The 19,577-nt window shown below is 47.8% G+C and overlaps 8 protein-coding genes across 8 annotated transcripts; 4 read left to right on the top strand and 4 right to left on the bottom strand.

Annotated features, from left to right (window-relative positions):
• Window positions 1–386: 386 nt before the first annotated feature.
• TRUGW13939_10580 (uncharacterized protein) lies at window positions 387–1,996 on the bottom strand (the record flags this gene model as incomplete). The annotated part of the gene is made up of 3 exons (XM_035493691.1): window positions 387–521; window positions 632–1,827; window positions 1,885–1,996. 3 exons carry the CDS (start codon window positions 1,994–1,996, stop codon window positions 387–389), a joined length of 1,443 nt encoding a protein of 480 aa, XP_035349584.1.
• Window positions 1,997–3,921: 1,925 nt separating this feature from the next.
• Window positions 3,922–5,778, bottom strand: TRUGW13939_10579 (uncharacterized protein; the record flags this gene model as incomplete). The annotated part of the gene is made up of 3 exons (XM_035493690.1): window positions 3,922–4,163; window positions 4,216–5,661; window positions 5,721–5,778. The coding sequence occupies 3 exons, from the start codon at window positions 5,776–5,778 to the stop codon at window positions 3,922–3,924; spliced, it is 1,746 nt and encodes a 581-aa protein (XP_035349583.1).
• Window positions 5,779–7,019: 1,241 nt separating this feature from the next.
• TRUGW13939_10578 (uncharacterized protein) lies at window positions 7,020–8,279 on the top strand (the record flags this gene model as incomplete). The annotated part of the gene is made up of 1 exon (XM_035493689.1): window positions 7,020–8,279. One exon carries the CDS (start codon window positions 7,020–7,022, stop codon window positions 8,277–8,279), a length of 1,260 nt encoding a protein of 419 aa, XP_035349582.1.
• Window positions 8,280–8,553: 274 nt separating this feature from the next.
• TRUGW13939_10577 (uncharacterized protein) lies at window positions 8,554–10,612 on the bottom strand (the record flags this gene model as incomplete). The annotated part of the gene is made up of 2 exons (XM_035493688.1): window positions 8,554–9,927; window positions 9,980–10,612. The coding sequence occupies 2 exons, from the start codon at window positions 10,610–10,612 to the stop codon at window positions 8,554–8,556; spliced, it is 2,007 nt and encodes a 668-aa protein (XP_035349581.1).
• A 711-nt stretch (window positions 10,613–11,323) lies between these two features.
• TRUGW13939_10576 (uncharacterized protein) lies at window positions 11,324–12,679 on the top strand (the record flags this gene model as incomplete). Its single annotated transcript, XM_035493687.1, has 6 exons — window positions 11,324–11,516; window positions 11,590–11,925; window positions 11,991–12,016; window positions 12,072–12,140; window positions 12,193–12,472; window positions 12,531–12,679. 6 exons carry the CDS (start codon window positions 11,324–11,326, stop codon window positions 12,677–12,679), a joined length of 1,053 nt encoding a protein of 350 aa, XP_035349580.1.
• Window positions 12,680–15,350: 2,671 nt separating this feature from the next.
• TRUGW13939_10575 (uncharacterized protein) lies at window positions 15,351–16,687 on the bottom strand (the record flags this gene model as incomplete). The annotated part of the gene is made up of 4 exons (XM_035493686.1): window positions 15,351–15,929; window positions 15,990–16,102; window positions 16,169–16,325; window positions 16,427–16,687. The coding sequence occupies 4 exons, from the start codon at window positions 16,685–16,687 to the stop codon at window positions 15,351–15,353; spliced, it is 1,110 nt and encodes a 369-aa protein (XP_035349579.1).
• A 790-nt stretch (window positions 16,688–17,477) lies between these two features.
• Window positions 17,478–18,236, top strand: TRUGW13939_10574 (uncharacterized protein; the record flags this gene model as incomplete). The annotated part of the gene is made up of 3 exons (XM_035493685.1): window positions 17,478–17,764; window positions 17,817–18,083; window positions 18,155–18,236. 3 exons carry the CDS (start codon window positions 17,478–17,480, stop codon window positions 18,234–18,236), a joined length of 636 nt encoding a protein of 211 aa, XP_035349578.1.
• An 823-nt stretch (window positions 18,237–19,059) lies between these two features.
• On the top strand, window positions 19,060–19,551 carry TRUGW13939_10573 (uncharacterized protein; the record flags this gene model as incomplete). Its single annotated transcript, XM_035493684.1, has 2 exons — window positions 19,060–19,171; window positions 19,238–19,551. The coding sequence occupies 2 exons, from the start codon at window positions 19,060–19,062 to the stop codon at window positions 19,549–19,551; spliced, it is 426 nt and encodes a 141-aa protein (XP_035349577.1).
• Between the last annotated feature and the right edge of the window lie 26 nt (window positions 19,552–19,577).

Below are 19,577 nucleotides of genomic sequence, written 5' to 3'. Positions count from 1 at the left end.
TTTCAGAGAGATCCGCAGATGGGACCGTGCCGGGGTGGAAACCAATAAGAGCGCTTGAAAAGACCCATCCCTGGAGGGTTCGGCCCGATACGCTCGAGACCGTAGAATAAAATACGTACTAAACATTGTCTAAAAGCAACTAGTACGTAATTTTGACTATGAACGAAAATCGCCGAAACCTCTTGGCACAAAATCTCCAATAGCAAACTGCTATATGTTATGCATGCTACATATGTCAGATGTAGTTTCTTTCGCTAGCATGTTATGTCATTCGTACATATAATTAAGAATAAGTCATTACATCAAAAACTAAGACATGTGCACTGTGCAGTGGTGCGCATTTTGACCGCATGTGACTGCCGTTTATCCAGAACCCACCCAGGCTACTACCTCGGCCTATCTGCGGAGCCGCCCCGGAGGAGCAAGCTAATGGCATTTACAATCACTGGAGTGTGATCTTCGTCGCCCCACTGCTGAGAGGACAAGCTGAGGACCCCAAGGAGACCATACAAGTTCGGCAGCTATGTCTCTGAAGTTAGTTATGTGTTATCGATCAATAGGACACGTTGAACAATTTGTTGTTCGAAGCAAAAACACACACAAAAAAGAAAAGGAAAAAATACGCGCTTACCTCGTCTTGGAAATCTTGCTTCAGATCCGTGATATTATTATTCCTGCCCCTCTTACTACTGCTTCCGCGAGCATCCTCTCCCACGGAAAACCGCCGGCACTCGTCGCCGAGAATGTCTTCAGCTGCCCGTAAAATCTCTTCCCGATAACCTTGCGCCTCCCATTCTGTCCAGTTGTCCTGGGCGTGTTCGCGGAGGTTGGCAAGTATGCGCGTCAGGCCGCGTCGACGCGAGATCCGTTGAGCATCTGCAAGCGCAGGTCGATCTTGCAGGTCGGCGGTGTAGAACTGAGCGGTCAGCTCTTCGATGCCGGAAAATCCGAGGGCGCGAATTGCTTTCATGGCAGACGCGATTCGCGAGCTGAGCGTTGTTGGCACTTCATCCCTAGTAATACTAAGACCGTCAATGGCCGGAGTGGTAGACGAAGTGTCGTGGTGCCGTCGCCCTGGTATGCTGGCTTTGGTCGTGGCGAGCTGAGAAGAGCTATTGCTCTGGTTTAGTTCGAGGTCTGAATATACATCAAGTAGGCGCGGACTTCCAGAAGACATCCTACTGCCGTGCTTGGAAAGAGATGTGCGCGTGGATAAAGCGCCAGCACTGATTTCATTCTCGCGCGCAGACACAGAATCACTGGGCATAATAATTCGATCCGGGATTGAGCTCGAATCAGTAGATTGGCCCGGCCGATGGGACGAGACCCAAGATGATGATGTCGTTGATGACCTTGTGTGGGAATGTAAATCGCGATTTTCTATCGTATGACGGTGCTGCTCTAGGTATCTACCTAGGCTGTCCATCTCGTCCTCATAGCCCTGCGGCAAGAGGTTGCTCGTAGGTGACAACCTTCCATCTCCAGCCCACTCAGGAACGGGGAAGGTATTTGCGAATGGCACGGGTACGGTCGGGGGTAGGCTGAGGCTTCCGCCCCCGCTCACGGCGGGATAACTTGAAGGAGGGTGATTGTATATGTAATTGGCAGCGGATGAGCCGTGTAAAGGGAAGCCCCCGGGCATAGGGACATCCAGGGACGATAAGTCAGGCATGTCCGGACTCAACCCCGGCGCATGGTCGTTTGCTGATAAGGACGAACCGCGAGTAGGAGCCGCTGCTGCAGCCGCAGCCTGCGTAGTCGACGCCGAAGAGCTTTCATGTGTAGCTAGCCGCTCTAGCTCCTTGAGCTTTGCCTTGACGCCCTTGCCTACAGACAGATGAGGAGTGAGTCAGTAGCCTTCAATGAGAAGCAGGTGGAACCAACGGTGTTTCCTCTGAGCGAGACGATTCTGAACTCGTTTCCGCATTACCTGACTAGATATCTGCGACCAGTCGTCATCATCATTATCCTTTTGCCCACCGGTCTCACTCGACATCTTCTTCTTCCTCTTCTTCTTCTACGTGAAGTGTCTTGTTGAGCGGGGTGGGGGGGGAAAGCTAGGAACCACTATACTGTAAAACTTTTTCAAAGTTGTTGGGAAATCTATCTTTCAGATTCTAGACACACCTTTCAACTTACCAAAGAATAATTAACAATAACGTTCACCGCCTACAATTCCACTAGACCCAAATTGCGAATTCTCCCAGTAATTTTCCCTTGGGGGCCCTCTGTAATTGATTGTACTTATTACTATACTGTCTGCCATGCTGACGCGCCAAGAAACAAACCTTCTGGAGACTAGAGCCCGTACCTGTACATAATTCTTGACAAATTGTAGATATGTACTGCAGTAAACCCTTTCTACAGGTAACCATGCCTAAAATAACACGCTAGATGCGTCAAGGTAGCCAATAGAATGACTGTATTTTTTTTTTTAACGCGCTATAAGCAATTTTTAAATTCTCCATACAAAGTTGCTTATTAAAAGGTCGACCAATATGCTCTATTTGCTGTTCTTAAAAGGAACTCCTCTTTATAAGAAACCAAATTCTTGAGAGCGGTGAGCTCCAACATTGAAGCCTGGCTGAGAGATTATTGCATGCCAAGATGTCAACTGGTTATACTAAAATCTATACGCCGATACGCGCCTTGGGAGTTGGCTAATAGTTGCCTGATGCTAGCATGATAAATGGACATCCCTGTTTGGTCAGGTGGTTAAAATGTCAATCGTCAGCACTTGTTCCTATTTCGTTATTCGTACGACGTACGAGATCTTACTTAGAAGTTGAGTCTTTATGAACCAGTAACAAAGTTTGTCAATTCGTTGGCACGTAACGGAGTTACATGTTGTGCCGAGCCGCGTAAAATCCTGTTTGATCCTCATGGATGATGGGATTCGCAAAACAAAACTAGTGTAATTTTAATATTCAAACTTCGGCCAATGGACTTTCTTTAGTGAATGTACTACCACTACTCCCATGCATTTCATCCTTGATCTACGGAGTACTCCGTATGGTAAATACATACTCAATACTACGAACTGGGCTTATACGCGTGGCGCATAGAGCTAACTGAAAAGTAAGGTTTTTTACTTTTAGAGTTGTTGGTTGTTTTAGTAACCAACTGGCCTAGTTTGGTAGTTTCTTAATAATCTGGTTAAGGGCGGGCGGGGCGAAGAATTCTGACTTTAAACTTCATGCTAAATTAAGTTAGGTTAATTAGTATCTTGTGTTGATACTAAACCTATTTAAGAAAAACGGATGTTCGCCGGCCTATTATTATTAATCTAAGATTCTAAATACGGAATATGCTCGCAGGAAGGAATACTTAGTAATTCGGGGCCAAGATTCCGGGGTTTGACAAGAATAGTACATGTAGAGAAATTGGACAATGAGACCGACCCGCAAATCCAAGTCATTCATAGTTAGGGGAGGGAGAGAGAGAGTTGACTTCGTAAGGGAGTAAGCTTTCATATGCCCGGGAGAGATATTTGTATATACAAAATGAACCTGCAGATTTTTCTTGAGTTCCTGCTCTTTTGTCCTATCTTCCCTGGTATTATCTCTGGCCAATTCCTTCCATAATGAGGCTAGGCTTGGTAAAGCCGGAGCCAGCTACTACGAGCACTACCAGGAGATAATGATGCTAGATGGGCCTTGTGTATAGCCCTTACTTGTACTGTTCCGGCCGCAGCCGTCAAAACATCGCTATTCGATGACATGACGGGGCATCGACTGCGTTCCTATGATCTGGTCCCAACGGCCGTCACTGTTGGACGCTCAGCCTTGTGCGTAAATGAGTGCTACAGCCCTTATATGAGCAAGGATATGACGCTAGACTCCTGTCGGCCTCCTCACTGGTCGTGCTTTCGCAACTTATATTCCGCGATTTTCTGACCAAGCTCTCCATGCTACTGGGGACTTAATGTATGGCTTGCAGCTGAATGTCGTCCTCGGCGTTGATGATTGGAACAGTGTAATCCACTACGCCAGATCCGTCGAACGCTTTATTAAACTCCCCAAGACCACTTGGGATCTGGATAGTCTCAATGTTGTTGCTGGAAACGGCGGGCGTTATCGGCATAGACCGCTCTGAAGGAGAGCTGGACTGCTGGATTAGATCTCCCGCGCGTACAGTAGCTCTAGCGACGCCATTTTCGGATTCTAAAAGAACTGTGTCAGCAAGCTTCTACTCAGAATGTAGGGGGCTACTTACGATTCGAATATGCAATATCGATGTGGGTGATTGGATTTTGGCCAGCAGTGCGGCGAACATGGGATATGTAGGCTGCACTCATCAACGAGGCAGGGATGCTGTGGTCTGGCAGGTTCGAGGCTAGGTCGTCGAAACCCTTGGTACCATCGAGGAAATCAAGGGCTTCCCAAAGAATTCCACGCTTGGTGTTCTCCGCGTAGATGCCGGGAAGTTTCGAGTTATAGCGTCGGTCGAGATCGCTGACTGTGTATACCTTCAGGGGTTCCTTCTCCCCTAATACATTGCAGTTACGCCAGGTCTGGATTTCGAAGTGATTGTCACTGCCGAGTTCTGCTGTGCTAGGCTTGCTGCGGTCGTGCTTGTCGTTTGCTTGTCGGGAATCGATGACAATTGTCTGAAAAGGGCCACTCCGGACCTCGTGTGCTTCGTGCTTGACCCGGCCACAGCCCTTGTACAAGTCAGGGGTGGCGCCCTGATCAACCCAGGAGCGGCGAGCGAAGCCAGTGTGAAAGAGGTTCAGCTGGGCAACGGCCATAGTCTGTCCACGCTGCTTGAACGTGAGCTGAATCATTGCGTCCATTTCACCCATGTCTTCCATGAGCCAGCGGAGCTCATCTGCGCTGTACTTGCAGGATTCATCGTAGCCTTGGTTGCCGAGTATTCGGCTGTGCTCTTCATTGGTAAACGCTCCCATGAAATCGTTTGGTCGGACAAAGGTGGATACTATCTCAATCTCATCCGGCCGCTTCTCTGGGTTCCAGCCTGCCTTGAAAAATCTGTAGGCTGTATCGAGGAAATGGTATCCACTATGAGAAACTTTGCCGTAGCCATATTTGAATGGGTGATAATGTTGTTCAACGACCTCGCTCGGTAGCCGCCATTGACCGTCACAGTGTGTAGAAATAAGGCTCGTGACAGGGCAGCCTGTTTTCTTCCGAATGTCACTGATAAAGTCCGCGGTTCCGTAATAGCCAGGGTGATATCGGCGGTGGCTATTGATAAGGAAAAAAGTGTCTTTGCGAGTCTGCAACTCATCGTAAGCATCTAGGAGCTCGTTGTAGTCGTCAGCAATGCCAGCGGCCTGTTTAATACTGTTACAGGCGTTCCTCCGGGTCGTGATCGGCTTATCCATAATGACATGGAGGCCAAGACCGATAGCCCAGAGACCATACGGCTTGTGGCACTCGGGCTCGGTTGAAATAATGACACAATCAACCTGGAGCCGTTCGACCACCTGAGTGAGTTGATCTTGAACATCCTCGGGCATGGTTTCCCTGAAGAATGGAACGAAGACGAGCTCAATGCCCGGCATATTCTCTACTGCATACTCTTCGATTTGTGTCTGTTGGGCAGAAATGTCAACGGCGGCGACTATCTCCCCTCTATGCTCTGCTTTCAGATCTCTAAGATGCTTTATGAACGTTCTTTTCGCATGGGGGCCGACACCTGTTATTGTAAGTCAGTGATCGTAATAGCATAAGTAGCTATAAGGAGGATTTACATACCCACAAGGAGGAACCTAACAGGCTGTTTGGAGGAAATTTCCATGGTTGCAGGAGACATTATATTGAGAGAGGTTTCCTTCGTCTTTGTAAACAGCAAGGACGATTAAGGCAATTATTTTATAGGCCAAAGCAAGGTTTTGGCTATTACCAAGGTAGCAGCATACGCTCAAGAAAGAGCGCGTAAGAACAAAAAAGCCTGTGGTAGTGGAAAGAGGCTGGAGAGATTTGGTCTCTGCGAAAATCAGACATAGGAAGGGACGAGAACGGGTCCGTTATATACGGCACATCGGTAATAGAGGAGCAGTATCCAAGGCACATCCTTTCTCTGTATTCTAACTATACCTACTTTAGCTTAGCTAGAAAAATACAAAAGCAAATACATAGCACCATGGGGGAGCAGCATGCCGATACGTTGCATTATTCATCTAAACCACGAGCCTACTGGGGAACTAGATACAATAGGAAATGGGCATTCTCTAAATGGCGCGAGGTATAATTTTGCCCTATGCTTAACAATCGCGTCAACACTAACCACATGATGATGACCCAGCTAGGACCCTCCAGGTTAATGACATGGAGATCAACCATTCGTAGCTTGTCGTCAATGTAAATATCGCCACATCAGCTCACCGCTCGATAAGCTGCAGTTCCTTGGCGAAAGAACAGTTGTTGTGGCTTCTGGGGCGCCGCGAGCTGCTTAGCAAGAACATCCTAACGCAATAATGTGTGAAGACTGAGTTGAGAATAATCCCTCGCATCATTATTGACCTGAAAATCGTGCATCCCTCTTGCGAATAAGCGGAGATTTAGGGTTAGTGCTTACGTGAAGCTCGGCGGCCCAGTAATTAATTCTTCTAGTCACGATACAAGTCACGGTACAGTCAGAAAGTGTCAGCCCTGACGATCGCTTCAAGGCTTCTTACATCTGGTTGATCTAGAATAATGTATCAATTCTTAGAAGGTGCTGTGGAATTTCTGACCATGGTAAACAACATGACAAGAATTATTCAATATTCCTAACCCTTCACAAGCGGGACAGCATAACGGTTAGGGTTAGGGCTAGGGCTAAATATCCCATCAATTGATGTAATGCTAGGTTTCTACCAATCCTTCTTTTTCTTTGCAATGTAGCCACCTCAACTCAGTTGTATAGAGAGCCTTTACCTGAGTCATTTTTCTAATTGGCACTAGCCTTTCAACTTTCATATGTCAGTTTCATACCTATATGCTCCCCTTCAAGGAGGGAAAATAATATTCTGTAGGCTATACTGAAATAGTCTCCATGGAATAGCCGGCATCATGCCCGAATCGATCAAGACTGAAAGCGCCTCTAATGGCGTCCATGACAACAAACACAACAATGCCAGTGGAAGCCTCGATGCCTCACGGCTTGAATATACATTCACGAACTCCCTGCGCGCGATCCCAGCCCCAAACTCACCTGAGTTATGGGCACAGGGTGAAGCTACTGACCACATGATCCTGGCACGCTACGACGTCGCGAAGGGTGGATGGCAGGCACCGGAGCTGGTGCCATATGGCCCGCTAACACTCATGCCGACAGCGTCGACACTACACTATGCGACCGAGTGCTTCGAGGGTATGAAGCTATACCGCGGCAACGATGGCCGGGCACGTCTCTTCCGGCCGGAGCGTAACGCGAAACGAATGGTCACGTCGGCCGCGCGCGTGTCGCTGCCCGAATTCCCCCCAGATGAGCTCGTCAAGCTTATCCATGTACTTGCGGCCATCGATGCACCGCGCTGGCTGCCTGCTGACAAGGCTGGCGGCTACCTGTACGTCCGCCCGACATTCATCGCAACACAGCCGTCACTGGCTGTCAAGAAGGCCAGCGAAGCGCTGTTGTACGTTATACTGGTGTGCTTTCCTGCATTCGACGACCCGGCAGGAAGTCTTGGACCTGGAGGAAACAGCCAGGAGAAACGAGCTGGTCTGCGGCTGCTTGCATCCGAGGAAGACATGGTTCGCGCGTGGCCAGGCGGCTTCGGTAACTCCAAGGTCGGTGCCAGCTACGGGCCATCTATAGTGGCGAGTGCTGCTGCTGCTGCCAAGGGTTTTGATCAGATCTTATGGTTGTTTGGCAAGGAGGGCTGGGTGACAGAGGCCGGCGCTTGTAACTTCTTCGCCATTATGAAAGAGAGGGGGGGGGACAAGGCCCAGCTGATCACAGCACCACTAGAGGACCAGGTCATCCTGCCGGGCGTGACGCGCGCCAGCGTGTTGGAGACGGCACAGGAGATTCTGGCCGGTGAGCTCGATGTCGTGGAGCGCAAGTTCTCGATACACGAGCTGATCGAGGCTGTCAACGAGGACCGCCTGGTGGAATGTTTTGCGTGTGGTACGGCATTCTTTATCGCTCCAATTGGCGAAATCCATTATAAAGGGCAATCTATCGAGGTACCGTTGGGCGAGGACGGTCTCGCAGGTGAGTATGCCAAAAAGCTCAGGGCGAGGCTGGGAGGAATCATGCATGGCGATGTGCAACACCCATGGGGCTATAAAATCGAGGAGACGGGCCCGACGAAAATAAAATCGTAGGTCATGGGTAGATTGGAAGGAGTAGAGTAATAATAGAAGAATACTTTATACGAGACCAATTACCAATTGCTACATATTAATATAAGGGATCAGATATTATTACCGTTGGATAGTAAACTTCAAGATTAACAATAATTAAGGTTTTATGTTAAGACGCGGGTAGCCGAGTATAGTTCACATCTACATACTAGCGTACAGGTTTCTAGAAGCTTCTTCAAGGGACCATGGTAACTGGGTCATATGACCAGCCGCGGGACGAACCGCCAACTTTAACTTAACCATTCACTTTGCCGTTGGTAGATGCAACTTCATTCCGCAAGCCATGGTCGATCACTCCCTGTAACTCCCCGATGCTGGCCGCGACGAGACCCAGATACGGCCTGCTGGGCTCGAGTACACGACTAAGGTACTCCGGATGGAACTGCACGCCGACAAAATATGGGTGCTCTTTTAGCTCCATAATCTCCATGCGCTCGCCCCTTTCATCCTTGCCCACAAAGCTACACCCCGCCTTGGACAACTGCTTGACGTACTCCGGGCTCACCTCGAAACGGTGACGATGGCGTTCGAGGATGGCCGGCATGTTCGTGTCCGCCTCGCCATTGATAGTATGGCCATTGACGGCGTGACCATTGACGCCATTTCCATTGGCGGCGTGACCATTGGCGGCATGGCCATTGACGGCGTGATCGTTGACAGTGTGACCGTTGACAGCGTGACCATTGACAGCGTGACCATTGACAGCGTGACCGTTGACAGCGTGACCATTGACAGCGTGACCATTGACAGCGTGACCATTGACGGCATGACCATTGACGGCATGGCCGTTGACGAGCGGCTTCTGTGTTCTACGGTAGAGCTTGCGGATCCGGCTCCATTCACTGCCACCCTGGAAGTATGTCGGCCTCAAGCCAAGACGCATAGTACCGCCCAGGCTGACCTGGTCAATCTCCGGGATGTTGACGATGATCTTCGAATCCGCGAAGGCACCATCCAGCTCCTCGGAGCCAGCATCGGCTATTCCACACACGTTCCTCGCGTACTCGATGACTGCAATCTGCATGCCTAGGCACACCCCGAGGTAGGGCGTCTTGTTCTCACGCGCCCAACTGGCAGCTGCGATCATGCCCTCGGTGCCGCGTTTACCAAAGCCGCCGGGGACGAGGACGCCCTGGGCTGTGCACAGCTCGTGCCATGCCTTGTGGAATTTGGCCGGATCAGTATTCTGGGTCTGCGGTTCGAGATGTTCGGCGTCTACCCAAATCACGTTGAGCTTGCGATTGCAGGCCATGGACGCATGCTCAAGAGACTTGACGACGGACATGTATGAATCGTGTAAATTGGTATACTTGCCGACCAGAGCAATGGAGACGGTCTTTAGGTGCTGTTTGGACACACCAGTGAGGGACTCCCAAGCCTTCCAGGTCTCGCCCCCCTGCTTCCGCTGCGCCTCGGAAATAACAAGCTTCTCGAGGTTGAACATTTTTGTGAGAAGAGACGTTACCTTCTGCTGCTTGAGTAGCATCGGGACGCGGTAAGTGGACTCAATGTCGTGCACGACAATGACCTGCTCGTCGTCAACCTGACAGTAAGCAGCAATCTTTTCAATCACAGGGCGTTCAAGACGGGTTGCGCAACGACAGGCAATCTTTAAAGGATCGTCAGCTTAGAACTGTCGATTACGGCTTTAAGGGACATACTAGATCTGGCACTAGGCCGACACCCCGAATGTCCTTTATTGCTTGCTGTGTTGGCTTCGTCTTCGGCTCGCCGTGGATTTGAGGGACAAGGGAAACATGGATATGGACAAAGTTGTCCTTCCCGGCACGTCTTCGCAGCTGGCGCAGCGACTCGAGGAATGGGGCGCTCTCGATATCGTTGACAGTACCTCCCAGCTCGATTACACAGGCGTCGGGCTCTGCGCCAGTCTCATCCACCGGCACTCTTGCGACTCGCTCGATCCAGTCTTGTGTCGCATCTGTTAGATGGGGCACGATCTGCACCGTCTTCCCTAGATAATCGCCTCGCCGCTCTTTCTCGATAACGTGCTGATAGATTTTACCGGTCGTTATGTTATTGTCGCGCGTAAGTTTGACATTCAAGTACCGCTCGTAGTTACCGAGATCAAGGTCGACTTCTCCACCGTCGTCCAAGACGAAGACCTCTCCGTGCTCTGTCGGTGCCATCGTACCTGCATCTACGTTCATGTACGGGTCAATTTTGATGGCGGAGACCTTTAGGCCTTCGGTTTTGAGCAGGAGGCCTGTCGACGAGGCGATGATGCCCTTGCCGATGCCGGAAATGACACCTCCTGTCACGAGCACGTACTTCATTCTGGCGTCCTGATCAAACGATTAAGAGAGCGAAACTGCGGCACGGTAAGCGTATTATGGCCGGCATAAGACGTACTCGCACAGAACGAAGTAGTGTAAGTGGGAGAAAGTGCTCTAACTTCCAATACGTGATCCACCGCACAAAGCGTATATATAATCTAAGCATTACACCGATACATATTGGGGCACAAAACCTCACCGACAAGCATGGTGATGATTTCGGCTCCCAGCATTGGCTCCCAGCATTGCCGGGACAGCAAGCGCGCATGCACGTTGTAAAGCTGAAGAATCCCCAGACCCAGGCGAGTCGTGGTGGATAAGGTGCGCAGTCATTCGCGCCATCTGACTAAGCCTGACACCCTGAGTCATACTAAAAACTGTCACCAACTAGAGTTTCTGTGGAGTCTGCACACCCCAGCTTCTCAGAGCGTCGTAGACCGTTCGGTGGTGGACCCACTTAGGATCGCCATGTAACCAACCCTAAGTAGTAAGAAGAACATTTGAATGTCAGCATTTACTCCGTACATGGCGGTGAAAAACAAAGGCGGATTACCAGTCCAGACTTTCGAGGTACGCTGCTGTAATTGCCCCGTAATTTAAAAGGTTGACTTGCCTTAAATGCATTGGATCTAACGGGATTCTTTATTTTCCACTTCTTGTGCTTTGATATATTGTTATTTATCATCCATAAGCTATACAACCCCTCTTACCATGGCGCAACCAAGAGAGAACCCTGGCCCGTTTCCGAGGTTCAAAGGGCCGCTGGAGTTGTCTGGTGCTCTGGACAAATATGAGTCTATCGAGGTCACTCCCGTACTTGGGAGAGAATTCCCAACGGCTAAACTTCTTGAATGGATGGATGCTCCAAATTCCGATGAGCTGTTGAGGGATTTGGCAATCACCGGTGAGATTTATTATTCTCCCTCTACTGTAATAAAGGTTCTTTTAGCTAATGAATTTGGCATTTTTTTACAAAGTGTCCCAGCGTGGTGTTGTTGTTTTCCGGGCCCAAGATGGTGTTGACACCGAGGTCATCAAGAAACTTGCCATACGGCTAGGAGAGCTTACGGGACGGCCCAGTGAAAACGGACTTCATATCCATCCCTTGTTCAATTCTGAACGGGACCATGGTGGAGCTGATAACCAGATCAATTGCGTCAGCTCTGAGGACCGTAAAAGAGTGTATGCTGCCGAGCAACACCAGAAGAAGAAGGTCCAGTCTCATAATAACTGGCATTCCGATCTGGGTTTTGAGGCAGTGCCGGGTGACTACTCTGTTTTTGTACTTACTGAAGTGCCTGAAACTGGAGGAGGTATGCTATTGACCCTACACTAATCAGGCTGTTGAGAATCCTGACACTAAACTATTTTTGTATAGACACATTGTTTGCCTCGGGATGTGATGTAAGTATACGACATTATCTCACTGCTGCGAGATTCGAGGACTAATTGTTTTCAGCTGTACGACCGAATTTCGACACCGATGCAGAAATTTCTCGAGACTCTCACAGCTATTAATGCCAGCCCCGTAAGTTCACTCGAACTAAAAGAAACCTGAAAACTACTAAACCCCAGGACAGAAGCTGGAGCAAATCGCCAGAGACAATGAGTTCTCCATGTACACCAACCAGAGAGGATGCCCACAGAATGTTGGCACTGTTTTCCGACACGAGCACCCCGTCGTCAGAACCAACCCAGTGACTGGATGGAAGTCGATCTACGCTCTTGGTCAGAACACAGAGAGCATTAAAGATTTGGCCCCTGAGGAGAGCACCCTGCTTCTCGACTGGATCATCAACATCCTCTACAAAAATCACGACACACAGGCGCGAATTCGTTGGAAACAGAATAATGACGTCGGTAAGTATTTTTGATGCTGTGCAGCTTTCAATACTTGGATCTAATATTTATGACTTAGCTATCTGGGACAACCGTAGCGTTTTCCACTGTGTGACATGGGATTACGATCACTTGGGCCCACGGATGGGGAAGAGAGCTCTTTGTGTCGGCGAGAGGCCGTACTTTGATCCCAACTCCAAATCTCGCCAGGAAAGCGTTGGCTATTAAAAGCAACAGAGTGACCCTTTTTCGGTGGATTGGACGGTCAGTGATAAGTCTCAGATTCTGTGTGGATCTCGTCTATCTACGGGTGGAGGTCGGAGCCCGAGGCATCCAAGATACTTCAAACACGCGATTAAGCACTGGTTTACGAGCCCACCTGTCAGTCATATAGACGACATGGTGTCGTAGATTGCCGCTTATGGTAGACTGGTCCAGAGGATGGTCAGACAGGATGTACTAAATGATATTTATGCCTCTTCAAATGTTGTCGATGATTAAAGAATGACATGTATCCTAAGAATAATCCATTATTGCATTAAATCTAGTGAACCTTGAACCTAATGATCCTGAGAAACATTATGAGAAACTGAATATCTCGGCTGTATCACAGGTCGCGTCAAGAAAGTTCCTATCATGCTCTGGGTTTACTGGGATTGTCCCAGCTCGTGAGGTTAATCCAACCGTGGGTTTCAATCCCACAACACCGTAGAGTCGTGCAGGGTAAGGAATACTACTGCAGGTCTAGATTTTTGGAGTGTATTAGTATGTATTCGTTTAATCACTAGGAGTTAGCTGCAAAAGCGAAGATAAACTCACCTCGCCACCGATGGAAAAGCTCGTCAGATTCATACTTGCCGCATGGCACTGCCAGATGAGGATCCTTGCGGATCTTGATTCTCATGAAACCCTACAAGGGCTTGGCCGCATGTGGAGGACCAACCGCTTGGGCATTTGATGATCGTGCCATTCCCCATTGACTCAAGGTTGTTTTCCCAAGACTATTGCCCCGGCCATGCGAAGTTTGGAAATAATCGTAGATTCCCGTTCATATTTGGCTCCAATTAGCGCGTATGGACCCCCTACAATCACGTTAGCTGCGACAAGAAGAAATGTGTATACAGATTATTCGTACCAGTCGTTTCCATTCTATCCATAGTGATAAAAGTGTCTTTTAATAAGAAAGGAACGCCGTGTACGGCTCTAGTGTCACTAAATTAGATGGAAAGCTTTGGTCACAGTGTAGAGTTCGCAGCACCTCCCCTAGGATTTGCCCATTTTTGGCTTCTTGGTCACGTTCAATTGCAATCGATTGAATGTCTGGGTTTGTGAAAGCGACAGCTTGAACTTGACCGTTGACTTCAGCTATTCTCGAGAGATAGAACTATTTAGAAGATATTAGCAACTTGAACTGTGAGGATTTTTTTTTTAATGTGTGCGCTTCCTGTGAAGAAAAGGAGGAGGTTCTCGTGTTATATTACGATGGGAAATAATCGAGGAAGGAAACAAAGACAAGAAAAAAGCTGGCAAGTTACGTTTACTAGGTCTTGGCTGTTGAACTGGCCATCTTCAACATTTCGTCTTATGTCATCGAGATCCAGGCTGTCCAATATCTGGGGCAACTACCCGCCGTTAAGTTGCTCTGGAGAGAATGAGATGAGTACCATCCGACGAAATGAGAAATGCCACAGGTGTTGTATGAGCCCTGTGATGACAGCTAAAGTCAACTGCCTGTAATATCCAGGACTTCTGTGTACGGGTTCTGCTGTCCTAGAGCCTTTTCCAGTAAGACTATGTGAAAAAGACAAAAATTAATGGTTGATAAATAGCCAATACAGTGCGAAAATCGAATAATACGATGTGACGCTTCCTTAGATAGTATAAATTGTGACAGGGCTGATGGCGTTCTGGTGGGTCACCAAAGAGGGTGTCATAATCGGTGTTAAAGCGGCGAGCGATAACCTGCAGAGACCTATCTGACGACACAAAGATTCATGCCCATAAATCAGTATTTCATATCACATGGGCAAAGTCAACCTAATATAAGGTGGAGAAATACACATGCATGCCCCAATCACGTTGCCTGTACAGGAATATGGATTCCGCCGCGATGAAGCATACCGATCCAATAAAGTCTATCTGATTAAAAGGTTAATTGATATGTCAACTACATAGTCCGTAGGTTATAATAGACCAGTTGCCGTTATTCCAAGCAGTTTCTTTCTTTTTCTCTGTCTAGTTTTTTCACCTACCTCAAGTGCTATCACATCAATCCACAACATTGAACTTCACGGAAAAGAAAAATGTCCAGCCTACATAATATACCCTAGTGTCGGTGTCAGAAAGAAAAAGACATTCAAATATAGCCAGCCAGGCAGTGCGAGTCGGAGACAACATTGAATGCGCCAGACAAGTGTCAACTTGATCGTCCAGGTTATGATAATATTTGCGTGGAGGTGTCCTACGCGACCGAGAGCTCCTGGAACTTTTGAAGACAAGTCCAATCCAATATGGTCTTCTCACAGTGGCTGGCCCACTCGGATCCCAGATAAATGAGAGGTACTGTATCTCCCCTAACCAAACCTATTAAGGAAACCTAGGCTACTAGTCTACCTCTTTAGTGCTAGCCTTAAATAATCAATACTACGTAGAAGAATTGATATAAAAAGCCGTAGTTCCTGATCTTAACATTCATGACATAGAGTCCTAGAAGCAGTGAAAACTGTGTTTCGTAAATGGCCAGCATTTCGTGAATTTTCGCTTAGTAACTAATATCAGTCAAAATATACACCGGATTTCTCAAGACAAGCAAGCTATTGAGAGGCTAACCAAGTGATCGCTAAAATCACCCATAGAAACTCTCGACACCTAGAGAACGCTATCTTAATATCGAAAAGGATCACCTTCTGCCATTTCTTTCCCCGACCTGGTAGCGATAATTGCCTTTGATGAAGTAGCTGATGGTGCCACCACGAGGGTCCTCTTCTTCAAACAATTCGACATAAACCCGCTCTTCTTGGCTGCCTGGATAATACCACTCTCGCCGTGTTTCACTGAAATATACATCGACATATCCTTCCTTCCAAGGAATCTCTCTGCGAGACTGGTTCCGGGTTGTTAGAGTTAGTCGGCTGGTTCGATCTTCTAGACCACCTAACGTCATGGGATTCCGGGACCTTTCACGAGCAGCAGCTCGAGCGGCACGGGAGTCTCCTTGTCTAGCCGAGCGTGGCGTTCGGCTTTTTTCTTCTTCTTCTTTTCCTTCTCCTTCCGACGGGCCAGAGGACCCTTCCGATAGGTATTCGAGTTTGTCGACATTGAGGGTGTCTCCCGTGATCCAGGAATGCAGGCCCATGGCGTTTTTAGCAGTTCTCTCTTCACAAGCAAGGGTAATCAGGTAGAGGAAGCATTCCCTTAGGGACACCTTCCGGCGATAAAGGGCAGGGTTTGAAATATCCTGTTGATGACCTCGGGCATTCTGATCTAGCACGTTTTGTGATCACGTTTCGTGCATTATGACCGGAGAATGCCAAAGTACCCATTTTCCTCTTCTACCCGGGAGCGCCTCCTGTTTCAGGAAGATGGTCTCATCATAGGTCGTGAGAAAACCATACTTGCACTGGGCTAAATGCATATATCGCGCTATCTGGCCTAAGAAAGGACTTATGTTAGCACTTCTGAGGGGTAAAGATAGATGAGATTTCGGCTAGAGCGCACCAAGATATCTTCGAAACCTTGACTGAGAATGATTGAGAGTTTTTTCGATTTCATGAACCCAGGGTGTTTTGGCTTCGCCGACAAGTAGTAGTCTAGCTTTTTGGTCCATGACAGCGATGTCGGGAACCTTGTTGAAATCGACGCCATTGGCGACTGACTTGAAATCTCCAAAACGGATGTTGTCGCCGCAATCCCGGATCACAGATGTCATGACATGGCCCACATTTTGACCAAATCGTGCAACGACGGAGTGCTCACATCTCCACATAATAATTGCTCGTGGTTGACATGGTTTGGACCGTTATCACGATCATCCGGGTCATAGTCAAGAACAGTGTTATTCCAACGTGCCTGTAAGAAGTTTCGACGCGCGTCTCTCTCAAACCGAGACCAGAATCCCAAAGTAGCCATGAAATCAATCCTATGGGTTGAATTCGATGTAGTTGAACTATCCGAGAGTAATAAATCTGGGAGTCCCTGCTGGATGAGTTTTTTGCCGGTCAAGTTGGAAGGAGCCATTTGGTAACCTCAAAGCGCAAATGTATTCAAATATAGTAAAAGAAGTGGGAGAATATAATTCGCAAGCGGGTGGTAGACAGTGGCAGGATACTGAAGGAGATGCGACAGGTTCAAATGTTATATATACACCAGGAGACGACGTGACGGGCACCGCTGGCCATGAATACCGGTCCTAGCAAGGGTGGTTCTGGCCAATGCCCACGAAGACAACAGGAACAGCTCAAGGCACATCGCATTAAGCGCTGTGGCTGTACTGTATGAAACGTTAGCCGCAACGACATTTTAACCAGATAGCCTATAGTTGTAGGCCCCGTAGTCGAGGCTACGACGATCTGTTTGCCGCCCGTAGTTTAGCAAGTTCTTAAAATATAACTATGTAAGTTACAGCAAGGCGCGAAGGCCTGCGCTAAGACAAATGGGTTCGGTACTTAAGTCTACTTCAGCGTCAAGAGGAATGCGCTCCCTCTTTAGGTGCACGTTTTCGGCTTTTATTTTTGTGTGGGTTCCCTCATAAAATCATATTTTAATATAATTTTCTAATCCCTAACTAATTTTTACAGAAATTGAAATATAGAGTAAATAAATTATTTATTTTAATACTTTTTTACAAAGCTATTTTCTAGAGCCTGGCGGCGGCAAGATTATGCCCACGTGACGTCTAGACACCGCCCGCCCACTTGTTCTTCTAGCCCATACTCGACTTTCACTCTCATTTTTATTTTTCTCTTTCTCTTTCTCTTTCTCTTTCTCTTTCTCTTTCTTTTTGTAATCACTTTTTTCTCGATTTGCCATGTCTCCAGACCCTGAATCCCACATCACTTGGTTTGATGAGGACGACTGGATTGGCACTGAAATCGTGTTTGAGACCCCTCACGCGTCAAGATGGAGAGTAGACCAAAAACTTGCCGAAAGCGAAGACTGCGTGACCGAGTTTGATGTGCAACAGTGTAATATGCAATCCTCCGCCCGCGGGGTCTTTGTGTGTTCAAGTATAGATGACCCAGGCAAGGAAGCTGCCGTCAAAATTCGAATGCAGTATAAACCCCCCTCTCTTTTTACCCAAATTCTTCCTCACCAGTTTGTACAGAATTCCATATTTCAAGACGGCATACAAACGCCCGTAAAAAAGAGCAGAACAAGCAAAGCCGGAAGTCCGGCGGCAAACAGAAAATGAAGTTTGTGCCCTTAAGCGTCTCACTGCGGCAGGGTGTTCCTCCACGCCTGCGTTTTTCGCGTGGAAACATGAGATTCAAGGGGATGATGGGTGGGTACCGGGAGGATATATTGATTATATCTTGATGGAACGAGTTCCAGGTTCAAGGCCAAAAATCTGGAGTCCCGACATGGATAGGGAAGAGCGTGATGAGCTTCGGAGGGCGTTTAAGCCTGCATGGATGTAAGTCATTGCATTTTCCCGTATGAATTGTGAGCCGGGGGCTTCTCTTGCTGATGTGTTGAGTTTCCTAGAGAAACCATCGCCTGCGGCCTTGTCCACGACGATAGTGCTATTCGAAACGTAGTTTGGCACCGAGACAGCCAGAAATGGTAATTGCCCCGCACACCTTTCTGTATACTTCCTTCTAGGATAAAGCCTACTAACTAACGGGCTTTTATATGATATTTAGCTACATTGTTGATTGGGAATTATGGAACGAGTCAACTGACAAACATGTCTGGGATGACACCGAATATATTAGCTGGAATATGGCGCGGGCTCGCCCTAGTAACTACGGGGATATGTCAACATGGGTTTTGTGAATGGATGCAACGAGGTGAAGAAGGCTACCCATGGATGTGAAATTTAGATGCACACAATTCAAGATAGAATCTATAAAACATCTCTCATTGATTGAAGCTCCTAATGCAGCATATGACAGAGGATTTTATGACCCTATGCCAAAGTCGGATGCATGCAGGAAGGACTGCTTCTATAGCTTGCTTCCCATCGGGGTTATCAAAACAACAATCGCTAGTAGTTGATTCATGCCGTTGATGACTTTACGAACAGCGCCGTCCCACGGTTATAAAAATCCATGCCTAGGCTAAATCAGTATTTCAATTCACATGGACAGAGTCGAACTACAAGCAAGTATAAAGTGGAGAAATACACATGCATGGACCAATCACATTTCCTGTGCACCCAGAGGAATATGTATTCCGCCGCGATGGAGTATAACGATCCAATCATTGATAAAGCCTATCTGAAGAAAAGTTAATTGATGATGTCAACTACATGGGTGAATTGTTCGCGAATGATAAATAAACCAGGTGGCCCATCACTCCAATCTTCTTTTTCTCTGTCTACTTACCTCTCAACATTTGAAGTGCTACGACATCAATTTACAATATTGAACTTCTCCACGAAAAATAAAATGTCTGGACTACAGTATTACGCATACCCTGGTGTTGGTGTTAGAAACAAAAAGACATTCAAATACAGCCAGGCGGTGCGAGTCGGAGACAACATTGAATGCGCCGGACAAGGTACCAACTCTACCAGTTGGAATTACTTAACATAAATTGATTGCTCAAGCTTACACATCTATGCAGGCGGCTGGAACCCCGAAACAGGCGAATTCTACAAAGAAATCGACGCCCAAATCGACCAGGCCTTTAAAAACGTCGAGCTCACTCTCAAGGATGCCGGCGGAAAAGGGTGGGAGCAAGTATATCGCGTAAATTCGTATCATGTGTCCATAAATGACGAGGCGCTGGATGCGATGGTTCGAAATTTCAGGAAATGGGTTCCTGACCACGAACCTATCTGGACGTGTGTGGGTGTCACGCGTCTTGGGGAGGATGATATGAGGGTTGAAATAGAGGTTGTTGCACATGATCCTGAGGGCAGGGCTGCTGGTCGTTGAGAATGTTTGCGGAAGAAGTCTTCATT

The sequence above is a fragment of the Talaromyces rugulosus genome, chromosome VI, assembly GCF_013368755.1.
Source record: "Talaromyces rugulosus chromosome VI, complete sequence".
NCBI classification, from domain to species: Eukaryota; Fungi; Ascomycota; class Eurotiomycetes; order Eurotiales; family Trichocomaceae; genus Talaromyces; species Talaromyces rugulosus.
This window is presented reverse-complemented; position numbering and strand designations above follow the sequence as displayed.